At 42.5% G+C, this 13,955-nt stretch overlaps 1 protein-coding gene across 1 annotated transcript in view; it reads right to left on the reverse strand.

Annotated features, from left to right (window-relative positions):
* The window catches only part of LOC104496232 (receptor-type tyrosine-protein phosphatase T-like), a gene marked incomplete at its 3' end in the record, with an annotated part of 51,012 nt that overhangs the window by 27,554 nt on the left and 9,503 nt on the right, over positions 1 to 13,955 (reverse strand). The window contains exons 5-6 of the mRNA XM_010139316.1: positions 11,598 to 11,713; positions 9,860 to 10,034 (exon numbers count right to left, since the gene is read on the reverse strand). Coding sequence (XP_010137618.1) covers positions 9,860 to 10,034; positions 11,598 to 11,713 — 291 coding nt within the window. The remainder of the gene's footprint in view (positions 1 to 9,859; positions 10,035 to 11,597; positions 11,714 to 13,955) is intronic.

Consider the following 13,955-nt stretch of genomic DNA (forward strand, 5'->3'; position numbering starts at 1 on the left):
CTTCCCCACATGCAAACACGCTCCTATGGAAAGTTTCCAGCTGAGAAAGAGAGAGAGGCAAGAGATGCTCTGGAGAGAAACCTGGTTAGAAAAATTGAGGAGAGAGGACTGGAATAACTTCCTCAGAGAAGGGGTTTTACATCTCTGTGCAGTACAGCAGAGCACAACGCTGCAGCAGAAATCACTGCTCACAAAAGGAGAGTTAGAAAAGTCAGCAGCGCTAGGAGAGGTCTACGAACCAGCCAAGCTCGAGTTTTACAAGGTTCCCTCTGAAGGTGCTACAGCATAGCTGTGCAGCAGGCACCACCGGCTGAGGGAAGAGAGCTAGGGAACATCATACTAGTGTCTTCCTTCTCAAATTCATAGATAATTATTAAAATAGTTGCAGGGCTTGCTGTAATCATCACCCTATTTAACTGCTCCCCCAGCAGTTTCTGCTCTCAGATCTGGCAGTGTTTAAGAGCCGTGTGGATGTGGTGCTGAGGGACATGGTTTAGGGACCCTGGCAGTGCTGGGGGAACGGTTGGACTCGACGATATTAAAAGTCTCTTCCAGCCAGATGATTCTGTGATTCTATGATCTAAAGTGCAGTTTAGAGGTCACAGCTGGAAGGGGTAACAGTGCAGATGTGGTCTGAACCAGCACCAGTAAAAGAGGGGAACAAGCGGGTGGTATTTAATACGGCAGAAGAATAACAGATCAAATCAAAGCTAAAAGACAGTACAACAGATTTTAGGGGGGTGATTCTATGAGAAACGTATTTCATCATCTTACAGCTAAAAAGGATGCTCCGAAATAATTTGCTCAGAAAAATGAAGCATTTTTTACTTGGGTCAAGATAGAGAAGGACTGCAAAATCTCAATTCAGAACTGCAATTCTGGCTATTTTCTTGCATCAAATAATCTCACAGCTGAGAGGGGAACTACCTTCAAAGTGATCCCTCTTTCCTGAACACAGAAACACGCTCTTTAATCTCTTCATTCAGACAGGACAAATGCAAACATAACCAACACCCAGCTTCTCCCTGGAGTTCAGTTAGACCGGCTTTGAAAGCGAAGCCGTTCAGCTCCAGCGCTGAGGTAAATGCTATGTACACTTTAAAAATCCCATTCACCTGAACACCTGACAGGAGTGTGCCGAATGGCCTCCATTCAGCACTGCTAACAGACTTCAAAGGACGTTTGTCATCGCCTAGCTTTGAAGCTAGAAAGATTCTGGAGCTGCCATAATGCTAATACAAGGATATTACACATAGTGAAGTCAACCATTCAGGGCTTACTTGCAGCCCTCACCTTCGGATTAGAGCTTCAGATTGTAAATGCCAACCTCCAAACCCAGCAGAGTAGTTGAACAAGGAGCCATAGAGCAGACCAGTTGCAGCGTATGTAGCGGGACGAGGAGATAGGAGGGTTTGTCTAACACAGGGACCTGGAAGTCTGTCAGAAGTCAATGAAGAGAGATTGTTACGGAAGGGGTTAGACCTCAACACAATCAGAGGTGGCTCAAGATGTACAAAGGGAAAAAAGATAAATAAATCAAGGTAAGCTAAGGAGCCAGCATACTACTTTTAACGGGTCTATACCTTGCTTTGAAAATGTTCTTAAAACAATAAAAATAAATATAAAAGCTGGGCACGTGCTAAGAAACCCAACCATGCACTGAGCAGGTCCACAGCACACAGCCAACAAAGAGTAAAGGGTGGATCACGGCAAATATGGCTGGGGAATTTTTTAGCACCTTGCTCAGGACAGAAATTCTTCCTTCCACAGGTGACTTTGAACTTCTTAGTTCCATTGGCCTGCTAGAAATACAAAACTTTTGCAGAAAGCCTATTAGCAGCAGTAACTACTGCATTTCTGAAAGAGATCAGTAATTGCGCTTCCTTACACCGCGTCTACCACTGCAAAATTGTAAAAGTTCAAATAAACACATTAATCTGCAGCGTTTACACCTACACAAACAGTCTGCTCCCTTCACTGGAAATTAGTTTGTTCTCCCTGTACAGATGGGAACGACGGGTCTCACCACTGTTAATACACTCTGGGTTTTGCTGGTTTATTCCTAAAGGCTCTTGTACTAATGATCATCCCTTCGTACTAAAAGCTGATGCACCCTTGCCTGCATTTCCCATTAAGCACAGCACTGCTTTTCCAGGGTGTTTTTTCCCACTGCAACAGAAGCACTACTTGGATGTGAAAAGGATCTCTTTCCTGCTGAGATAACAGCTCATACCCAACGATTCTACCTCGCAAGTGTCCAAGTATGCCCAAATCATACCAGACTTCGCCAACATCTAAATACAGTGACAGATGATACTTCAAGGGACTTCTCTCAAACTAAAAGCGTTTAACAGAACTGTAACCCCAGGGTGGGTAAATTAACAACTACTTTAGATTCTGTTTTCCAGGACAAGTCCATTAGTAACTTCCCTGCAATTAAACAGGCAGAAGAAGGATGAGCAGAAGAGTTAACAATGAATATGGCTCATCTTTTCTGCTAAATCTTTTAGCTAAGGTGAAGCCATAAAAAGTGTAATTCTGAATTGTAATATCACATAAGCACCATGAGCAACCAACTTGCATGAAAACCTGTACATCAAAAAGAAACCAAGAACCATGAAAAGCTGCCAGACACGTTTTACAACAGCACACATCTGGTGGTCTGAGTTACCAATCCATCCTCGGCAAGAAAGGGCCTGGTTAGCAAAGGCATTCGGGACACGTCCTTAGCATTTGATGTTCTGCTCTGAGCATCAACAGTCCTAAATTAGTATCTATCCAGCTGCCTTAAACCTTCTTGGTAATTTTAACTACAAATTGAAAAGATTGAGAGTTCCGACTACAGGACATAAACCATAGGGATAATCTAGCAGGAACTCACTCTACTAGGAACTGCAGCACGGGTTGGAGGGAAAAGTGATATCAAGCATTAATTCTGGTTTTTGACTACCAGACTACCATGCTTGCCAAGCATGCTGGAAAGCTAACGGGGAGGAGGAGCAATACTGGCCAAGTAACTGCTACTCCTCCCTTTTCAAACTAAATGAATGAGAACTGGTAGGGGCAAGACTCTGTAGACTGACAAATGGATGCTACAAGCACCCAGGAGAAACCCAAGAACTTGAAACCCAAGGAACTTGAAAGTTGAACCTGAAAGTTCAAGGTCTTGAATACTCAAGAACTCCAGTGAATAGTTAACACTCTTTACAGCCAGCAGCAAGGGACTAGAAAGTCACATTGCTGCTATCTTCCTGCAAGGTGTAAGGTAGCATGAAATACATGAAATCACCTTGTCCATACTTTTCACCCATAATCGTAACTCTAGGCAGGCTGAAACACATCTGTTTGTATTTTGCCAGCATCTCTGCTTCTGCCAGCTGCACTGTTTGTCGGGAGCTTTCCTTAAAATAGGAAGTTAATCAGTAGGTATCATTTGCTGGAATACACATCAATAAATAACATTCTATTTCCACTATTTTCTTTTTATCAGGTCTTTTCTCCGAAGATCAAAAATTAAAAACATATTATGGAAGCCTTTTTAAAATTTTAGGATTGAGGATGCTATGGACAAGACAGATCGTTTAGACCTTGATGCCCATCTTCTCCTTTATATTGTGCGATGGGAAAAGGCACTTCAGAACTGCCGATGAGAGAACAAGGCTCATCGCCTTTTCCACAGAGCTCTACCCAACACCATCAACTCACAGGAAAGTCAAGGAAAGGAGAAGAGTCTGGTGAAAGGAGAAGATCTACCACCCGGAGATGCTTCCCCTTTCATTATTTTTCTTTGGAGATTCCAGCTGTTCCCTGTGAATGGAGGTAAGAAAAAGTATGAAAGACAGTTACTAGCCAAAGCAGCAAGGAAGATCCTTTCTCCCCACAGGGAACCCTGCAGTTACTCACTTCAAGTAACTGCAATTAAAGATAAAGAAAAAAACCCAAATCTTTTACCAAGTTACTGCTACCAGCTATTGGAGCTTTCTCCAAGACCAGTGAGGACTCCTTCCCCCATGACTTCCAGTTAGCAGAACCGCAGTTGACATGAGCTGTCTGCTCATTGCTCCACAGCAACAACTGGTACCCAAGATGCATCAGGAAGGTTGGAGACAATTCCACAGACAAGGAAGAAACCGCTTTCTGTAACACTCTTCATCCTTGGACAAATGAAGGATATTTACTCAAGCCCCTTCTGCTTCAAGAAGACTGTTCCTTAATCTTTCTTCATTTATTACCACATTTGAATCTTGTATTTAGTCAAGAACTTCATACATCATCACCAACATCACACTACAGATTAAAATCAAGTCCAAGCAAATTCATCCCATGCCTACCTCTCCACCAGTCTCAAGTGAAATTTCAATTAGAATAAACCAAACCTCTTGGACTCGTATTTGCCTCAGAAAGAAAAACAAACAAAAAACGTCTCAAGCAAACAAAATCCCACAAACGATGCACACCATTAATCATTTAAGAAATTCCTGAAATTCAACTCCAAATAATTTCCCAAGTGCCTACAATCAACACAAACTTTAAGACAGTACTCCCTGCTTGTTTTATGCTGAAACAGAAAGGCTATGGAAGGAAGAGATATAAAAAATGTGCGAAAAAATACAGATCACCAAAACACTGCTAGTTCAGGAGCTCTCCTTGTACCCCAGCTGTAGATTTGGATTCTTCCTGGATACTCTTCTTCTGATTTATACCCTGTTGACTAATGTAAACATGAGATCCAAGGAATGGACATGCTGGAACACGACTCGTGTCTGCACGGCACTCAGTGCAACGCTGCAAATCGAATCTGTATATGACTATACCTTCATGAGCTCTCCAGGACATGGCTTCATTTCCCAGTTCTGTTTCGGAGGTCAAACAGTAGGAAAGGGCAATGTTTCCTTTCGGAAGAACACATACAGTTCATATTAACTGCTGACTGCTATGAAAAAAATGGCTTTGTCTTCCCACCTCCCCCACCCACGTCACAGAAGGATATTAAGTTGGACTGAAAGAAGAGAAAGAGGAGATGAAAGTGAATGAGTGTTCCTCATCTCTTCCCCTCCTCTTTTCCCATCATACACCCACCTAATGAAAACTGAGTTAACACAACCGCTATTGGACTACACCAAACTACAGGATTAAACAGAGCAACAACAAGCAGTAGACGATTAAAGAGAGGAACCACCAGGTCGCGTAATCACCAGTCAGATGTGAACACCAAGGAAGGCAGCACTGCATTCCCTGTGACTGCACCACTGTGACCGCAAAGAAATAAAGGAACCTCAGCAGCTTCTTCAGAACGACAAAGCCGTTCTCCCTTGTTCGGTAATTTCAAAGGCAGCAGAATCTTCCTAAACGGTTCGTGTGCACACACGCAAAACCCATTCCAGGCTGGTGTAGCATTCAAAAGAGCAACATCGTTACATGCTTTTACATATACTTCTCGTTAGGTAGAGTATATGTAAATTCTGCAGACTGAATCTATTTGTGTAAACTGGAAAAAAACAGAGGAGGAGATGGCACGCAGCCGGAGGGGAGCCCTCATTATCACAGCTTCACTGATACTGTTGGGAGTGCCAGCAAGAGACTTTCTCCTGTTCACAAGGTGATAACTTCAGGGACCTTGATTAATGTGCATTACTCAGGCAACAAATTCAAATCTACCCAGCAACTTCTGCAATCTGGATAAGTCTGATAAGTAGCTGGAAGGCATGAAAATTCCTGTCTGAATTTATTAATGCATTCTAGAAAAAATACATTAACAGAGAAATCGGAACGGCACATACACCACAGCTGAGCTTATCTCCTAAACGGTTCGAGGGACGGAATGGACTCGGTCTTTCAGCCACCCTGATGGCAAAAAGAGTTGCAGTACGATGTCTGCTGTTCATACCAACACCCCCGATCTCCTGAGTGAAACACGGGGCTTGAGCACTGCCAGGGCAGCAGTAGTTGTATCACCACATGATGACAAGGATACGGTGTTAGTTTTAATGAGTACGTTTGGCATAAATGTGCTGGGAATAGAACTAACACGGGGATATTTTAAAAAAAATAAATAAACAAATCAACAAACTCGAAAGAATCTTTTTCATACCCATCACCTCTCAGTAACTGCTTTATACAAAGGGAAGGACTTTAGGGTCTGTGAGCATCCCAAACAATTACACTGAAGACAATTATATTTTCACCCCAGGAACAAGCTCTGCTCTGGAGCACACGTGTAGCACCTATTACACACTTTCATACCGCCACTGCACTTGTGTTATTCAAGGAAACCCACAGGGGGCCTGATGCCACATTTCTGGGGCCAGCTCCAGCCCAAGATCAGGGGCAGCAGTAGAATAGAGGTGGTTTTATTTTATTTCTTACTATTTTTAAGCTTCAGAAAGCTCTTTCTCCTATGATTTCCTTCTGTTCAGTAATTAACTGAAACCACTCTGGACACAGCTACTATAGTAAATAATGAGAGAGTCAAAATACCTGTAGAGCTTGTCTTTGGTGAGTCTGTATTACACTGAATTTGGAATTTCCACAGATTATTTAATACTGGAGAAGCTTAAATATATAGATTTATTTAAATGTCTAATTACTTAGCCTGCTTTTCACACTTGAATATCTCAACTCTAGTAACTTGACAGGTTTGAGGGGTTTTTGTTACAGGTTTTTGTTACGGTCTTTTGTTTGATGTTTGTGTATGTGTTCTTTTGTCTTGTGGGGTTTTTTTAAATTACAGTGTCTACTTATTAGGAAAAGACTCAGATCACTGGAGCAGTTTCCACTGTGTACCTGGTGAGTTAGTAAGCAGACGGTGCAATTACAGTGACAAGCATCATACCAGAAAAAAACTAGAGAAAAATTAGTACACTACACTACTTTGGAAAAGAAGCCATTTCTCTCTCTGGCATCTCTGGCATCAGCTTTTCCTAAAAACCTCAAGAAAAGAGAGACTGATAAAAGACAAGCTGTCCCAAATGCCACAAGGATGACAAAGACACTCAGTGAAGTGACAGACTGGTTTTCGTCCGTGTTGACTAACCAAACAGTTTGAAAATCAACTATGATAAAACTGAAAACAACTCGAACACACCCTTGGAGGTCTGTGGAGGGGCTCTGCTGAGCCTCTACCCCTGCAGTGGCAGAACACACCCTAAGGAAATGCCGTGAGCCTTAGAAGTATTTGCATCAGGTAGCAACAAAATAATTTTGATCGACTTCCTGGAGAGTGAAAATCTCAGAAGAACTGGCTCATAAAACCAGGTTATAGGTGCTGTAACATTCCCTCTTTTCAGCTCTCCGTGGATTCCCACCACATACTGAGGAATTAATTTAGGCATCCAGAATATCTGGAAGGGATTAGGAAAAAAACAACTGCAAAAAAACCTCCATACATGCACAAACACACAGATCAAAGTGTTATTCACAACCTTACACAATGTGACAGGTCCCCTCGAAGGACACTATCATTAATACAGACCCTAAGTGACAAGATTCCAGCCAATTTCCACAGCATTTAAACAATCTTTACACAAACAAAACCTGTGTTTAGTTCTGAACAGGAGTCACTGCCACGCAGCTTTTACTTCAAAGAAAATAACAGACCAGAAGCATCCCATTCATACATGACCAGTACAGCAAGGTGTAGAATCTCTGGGGTTTGGGGAAACTGCCCTGAACAAATGGCATTAAATTACTGTATGTGCAACAGTGAGAGATAAGAAACAGACAAGAGTTATTTCCACCGGAGCACGGTGAGGTGTACAGGTGGAAATTACAGTTTTCTGTGGCTTGACTATTGTGATTCTAGAGTTCAGAGCGACAAATAAATGCATTGCCATTTAAAGAGGCTTTACAACCGCAGTGGAAAACAGAACAGTATTAGCACATACAGCAAACAGCTGTCCGCAGAAAAGCATGGGCACAGGTCTAAGGTATCTCCTGCCTCTAAATACACTGTAAAATTGAAAGTAATAAAGTTATGATTCTTTGCATGAGATTTCCAGTAATTATTTTATACTACCCTGCTCTTAGCAAACATGCCCACACGGACAGGGGAGGACTTGAGGGGAGCGGCAGCAGATGGCGTGTGTTTAACCTATTCTCCATTTCATTCACTGAGTGAGGTACCTATTGCTCCAGCGCCGGGTGTGGAAGCAGCACATGGATTTCAAAGCAAAACCCCTCTTCCTGTGTCTACCAAATATTATCACTCAATATGGAGAATCGTAAGTGACCCTCCTTTCTCAATACCACAGTAAAACATCTGTTTGCTTCCCTGTGCGTAAGATCTTCACGGTCGAAAGATGTACAGATACATTTTAAACCTGAATCTTTGCAGAAGAAATCCCCTATGATTTTACGTTCAACTGGTCAAGAGAAAGCACGTGAGAAGCAGAGTATTAGCTTGGATTTAGTGGGTTTAGGGGCAGGACTATCAGTTGAGCAAAACTTCAATTACAGACTAATTTAGTGTATAGCCAAACACATTATTGCAATTCAATAAACATCTCTCCAGAATCACACAATTCCAATTTGCTTTCATTTCAGCCTGTGCGCCCACATTACAAATCTGCTATTATCCACAGTGAAATTAGTCAGACTCTTTGGAAGCACTCACCCGTGCAATCCCAGCGTGTCACAGGGCTGCATCACCCCACCCTCAAACGAAGCGCTTAACCTGGAACAGGAGCAAGGGCCGGAGGAGGCTACCTTCCCGTAACAAAACTGCTCTCCCCAAATTTCTCCCAGCTATGTGTCTGCCTGAATAATTCAGCAATGAATCATCCTCTTGGTGGACATCCAACCATTCAGGTTTAATATTCTGGTTTTTCCCTTCTTGTATCAATTGCATGTTCCAGTACCAAGTTGCTTTGGAAGATGCCTTCCTTTCGTTCAGCTACAATACAAGATACGCTACTCTTGGCAACTCAGTTCCCTTTCAACCATTAATTAATTCCTCAGATTTGAGCAAGATGCAAGATCACTGGAAGGAAATTAATAGCACTTGGCATCTAATGGGAGTGTTCTCTGTGATCGGTGTAGTTTGAATTTCTGCTCCACTCAGCACTCTATTTAAGGCATGGTGAAGGCATCACTATACTGATGATCAAATGACTCCAGTGGACAGAATTGATCTCGTCTCTATAGCAGCCCTCCAATCTCACAGCAAACTGAAATGTTTCGATCAATAAAATTAAATTTGATGAGCAGTCCCATACTCCTCCCACTGACATCTCCCCCACCCCAAACACCGAATGCTTCAGGAGCAACATAACCATTTTCTGATCTCTCCAGCTACAAGGCAGTGACCATCCCGTGGGGCAGCCCAGTGTAAGTAACAGCATGGTAAACAACACGCATGTCTCATGGAGACAAGCTTAAGACACATCTTGCATGTGTCAGCATGGTATCAGCTCTTGAATCACAGCAAATAACTGGGCTAAAACCCCAGCATCCTTCAAGAAATCCTGATGTCTGTACGCCAGGACATCAGCAGAACCAAGCCCATCACTTACTCCCAGCAGCCCTGAGCAGACTCTTCTGACACGCGATGCTCCATCACAAGGCTATTGATGCTTGATAAAGCCCCGTGAAGCTAGGCAGAGGAAGCTGATGGACAGCCACACTACTTAGCTGACTACACTGAAGTATCAATCGCTACCATCCTTACGAAGAGGGCTGATCTATGTAGACAGTATTTCGACTCAAATATTTGTTTTAAGAAAATTATTGAAATTCACATCTCTTTTACCCCTATTTCCTACTTAAATTTAATACAAAAGAAGGTTCAACAGTTGGACTCAATGATCTTAAAGGTCTCTTCCAACCCGATGATTCTACGATCTGCTGCTTCAGTGCAACCTACCTTTCACGATCAATTCTGCATAATTCGAAACTCCAGATCCACCATCTGAGCGAATGACACAGCGGTACTTGCTGATACTGCGTTGAGAGGTGTCAGCTACGCTGACAGTAGCAGAAAACCGTCTGTGGTTGACCACTCGAGTGACCATTAATGCCGTGTCCCTTCCATTCCACTGCTGTAAAGGCAGACAGGAGTATCGTAAGGTATGAGGACACACTCATATGAAATTCATTCTTTATAGCCTTCTTAATATTGTTCAAACCTTCCCATCACTTGGTTAGATTTAGACAAGCACAATTTTCAAGAGAACACTGCTAGCCATACCCCTGAAAAAATGAGGGGGTGGTATAAACTAGGGCTTAAATATTCTTACACTGATATTTAGGTTTTGATGTCTATTTAATTTTTGAAACTTATTTGGGTGTTTGATGTGTTAAATGTATTGAAAAGGCTGGAGAGTGACAGCTCAGACCATGCAACCGCATACATCCCCTTTAGTCCAGAGGCCAGGTGAAGGAAATGAAAACAATGCCCATGAATGGAGTTTGAACACCTGGGAAAACGCTACAACTGAACAGATTTTATATACTTTTAGCATTTTCAGATGTAAAACTTTGATTCTGGACCAATTCAAATACATAGGTTGGATGAGCAGATATGTGTGCAACATTCCTCAGGAAACCTCTCTACCAAGGGCAGACTACGTCTTCTCAATTGGAAAAGGGACGGATGAAGAACTAGCCAGAAACTAAAGTTTTCCACCACATAAACATCAGGACTGTCTCAGTTGGTTTAGTTTATCAGGAGTTTCTAAAGAAAAACACGCTGCTGTTTTGTCAACTTCCAGTAATCCGTTTGGGGGTGTTTCCAAGGCAGATTTCATTAAACGTTTAATTTTAGAAAATGGAAAACAACTTTCCGCTGGCAACGACAACGATTTCCTCCCAAACCCCCACTTCTCCCAGGAAAAGGTTCACACTGCTTCAGGTCGGAAGTGTTTTTACATCTAGACTAGATCTGTCTAGACTAGACATCTGTCTAGACATCTAGACCTAACTGTGCAAAGTTTACACTGAAAGAACTCTAAAAAGGTAAAGAATAAGCCAAAAATACACCTCATCGGGAGCTACAAGTACACCACAGGTTAATAAATTTCAGATAAAATTGTAATTTGTAGGAGAACAGCTGTGACGACAAGACAATTAAAGTCACTGTCAAGTCATTTTTACACGGTGCCAACTACATTTCTCACCAACCCAAGCCTTTTTCCCAGTACTAACTGTCACTTTTATGATTAGGTAAACTGATTCCTCTTCTAGTGTTTAAACGATACTTGACATTATTATTTTTAAAGTTTATTAAAAGTTCTGAAGTCAATTTTAAAGTTTGAGAAAATCTGCTAGTTATTTGACTACAAATGCCATAGCAACCATGACAAGGGCTATTCTTGTCTGCCTCAGATGTTGGAAATATGGGGTGGTCAGGTCTTCGGTCGCAGCAGTCCAAACTGGGAATAAAAAATCTCACTGGCCATTTTTTCCATCTTCCGTATCATGATTCTGTAATTTGCCACCTTAAACTCCAACCTAGAAACAATTTTAAGGCAGTTTCTCAAAGGATCTTCATGGAAAGATTTGGCCCCACCACCCAGGGTCTTTATCTATTTATTCTACTTGAAAAAGTAAACAAACCAAAACCAAACAACCAAACAAACCCAAAGAAAAGCAGATTATTTTACCTGGAGCCAGAGTTTGTCGTGCTGCGACCACTTCCCCCCAGCAATGCACTGGAACGTCGCGTTCTGCCCCACGTTCACCTCCACGTTCTGAAGTCGTAGGAAATGCGGTGCTTTTCCTGACAAAAGATGGAAAGCAGTGCAAGGGTAGAGTGAGGCAGTAACTGGCTGTCACACCCGCCCAGACAGAATCCCTCAGCAGAGCGGTAGGGCGCATTCTCGACTAAGTGATTCTCCAAAATAAAGCTGTCCCCCAGTATCTGACTGGACGCTGCAGAGTGAGGTGGAGGGTTGGGCTGACAGAGGACAGCCTACGGGACCACAAAGAGCTCTGACACATCGACAACCACAGACATCAACAAATCACAACCCAAGTTCATGCTCATCAGCACAGCTTCTTACTGCTTGCTATAAAGAGTCATTGAGTAATTTCTTTTCCTCAGAAAATTGTGTTTCTAAAAAGATTAAAGAAAAATGAAGAAAAAAAAAAGAAATGCTCCTGGGCTTGGCAAGAGCAACTGACCCAACAGAAATTTTCACAAGGGTCTTTTTTTTCTTTTTATTGACTATCGAATACATCCTAGACTTTTAGAATAATAATGTGTCATTAATATAAAAACAGATATTAAATGAAATATTCATGTAACTGACAGGACTGTACCACTGTGTTAGTTAAGATCACTGATACCAGTGGTTTGCTGATACTGAATTCACTATTAATTCAGTATTTAACCACTGGTATTAAGATGCGGACACCACAGGTGTTCACAAAGGACCGAGATCAGAGGATTATCTTTTTGACTAAATACCAGACTCATTTACCTCTAAGTTAACGTACAAGAAAACAAAAAAAAGATTGTGGTAACGAATCTGACACCTTTAAATGAACTTAAGTTCTTGCTGGGCTTCAAAGAAAGTTTTTGTGCACTATTTGAAAACTTCTAGTAGGAAACACTGAACAGCCTTATGAGACTCTAAAGGTCGGAATCTTTCACCTTTATCTTTACATTTTCTAGTGTAATTCAGCCCTGATGAAATCTATAATTTCACAGGACGTACCAACCCACCCTTTCCTACTGGAGTCACACAGCTTCAAAAGGTTGTGGGCATCTGCGCGTGCGTGAAGCTGGAGATACGTGTCTGCTGCAGACACGTGGGTGGACAACACACGCCTCTACACTGGGCCAAACGTTTTTATCTGGCTTCTGTATCCCATTCACCACCAGCTCCTGAAAGATAGTGACTCTGTACCATCCTGCTTCTAGGGACAGGAACAGGTGTCAAAGTTTACTGGAAAACTACCTCTGGGTGACAGTCACAATGTACTACTTGATATCTGCAGGCTGATACTAGTAGTTTCTGCCTGCAGTCTCGGGTGGGCAGATATGAGCCAGCCCCACACATGAAGCTGTGTAGCCTGGTGAGCGCAGTCCCACCAGCTCCAACCTCCTACTCCTCAGCTCTGCCCAGCTTCCAGAGCAGAGGGCTGTCCTGGGGCTGCCAGTGCTCACACACATAGTCCATGAGCTTTTAGCAGCAGGAAAATTGGTACTGCAGTGCATTCTTTCACAGGGGAAAAATAAATAAATTATTTTTCTCCATTACTGTGTCACTAGGGGTATTGCACTCATTTTTGCTGATCCATCTGCTCTGCTGATATCTATGAAGGTAAAGCAGAAGTAAAATAACACCAATAATCTCCAGGGTCCATCAGGAGCATCATGGTCCCAGTATTTTGCGTTACAACAGTAAAACAAGGAAGGGGGGCAGAGCCTGTACAAGCCAGTGGAACACACTGCTGCCATTTACCCTGGTGGGGTCATTGCTGAACCAAAGTAACACTGGCAACCAGACAGGAGAAGCATGTACAGACTGCAGAGAACTTGCAGCGTGTAAGGAGTTCTGTATGGTGGAGGCTGCAAACAGGTTCAGCGTGGAGTACTTCACCACTTGAATCATTTCGGTTTTGAGTCACCAAGAATGCACTCCATGCATATGCTTGGAGGAATGATTTAAAATCGGTTCAAATACTTCAGTCAGCAGGGGTGTCACACAGCATCCTGTGGGGCTTTTTTTACATCCCGTAACTTTCTTGTCTAGGCTTTGCACCCCGGTTTGTTCAGTGGCCCCTTTCCCGGTGAAGGGCTCAGTTATCACCCAACACGCTGTGGAACACACACAGGCCATTTGGGGGATTCGTTCGGATGCTGCCAGTTATCAGCAACATCTGGATAATACAGATTGTAAGTACAGCTTAATGAAGTAAACGCACCCAAAGGCCTGAGCAGCGAGCACATGGTAAATACAAATATAATTTAGTTAAACAGCAGTTAAGCATATTGTAGTTATCTGAAACGTCCT

The sequence above is a fragment of the Buceros rhinoceros genome, unplaced genomic scaffold (assembly GCF_000710305.1).
Source record: "Buceros rhinoceros silvestris isolate BGI_N320 unplaced genomic scaffold, ASM71030v1 scaffold12067, whole genome shotgun sequence".
Lineage (NCBI taxonomy): Eukaryota > Metazoa > Chordata > Aves > Bucerotiformes > Bucerotidae > Buceros > Buceros rhinoceros.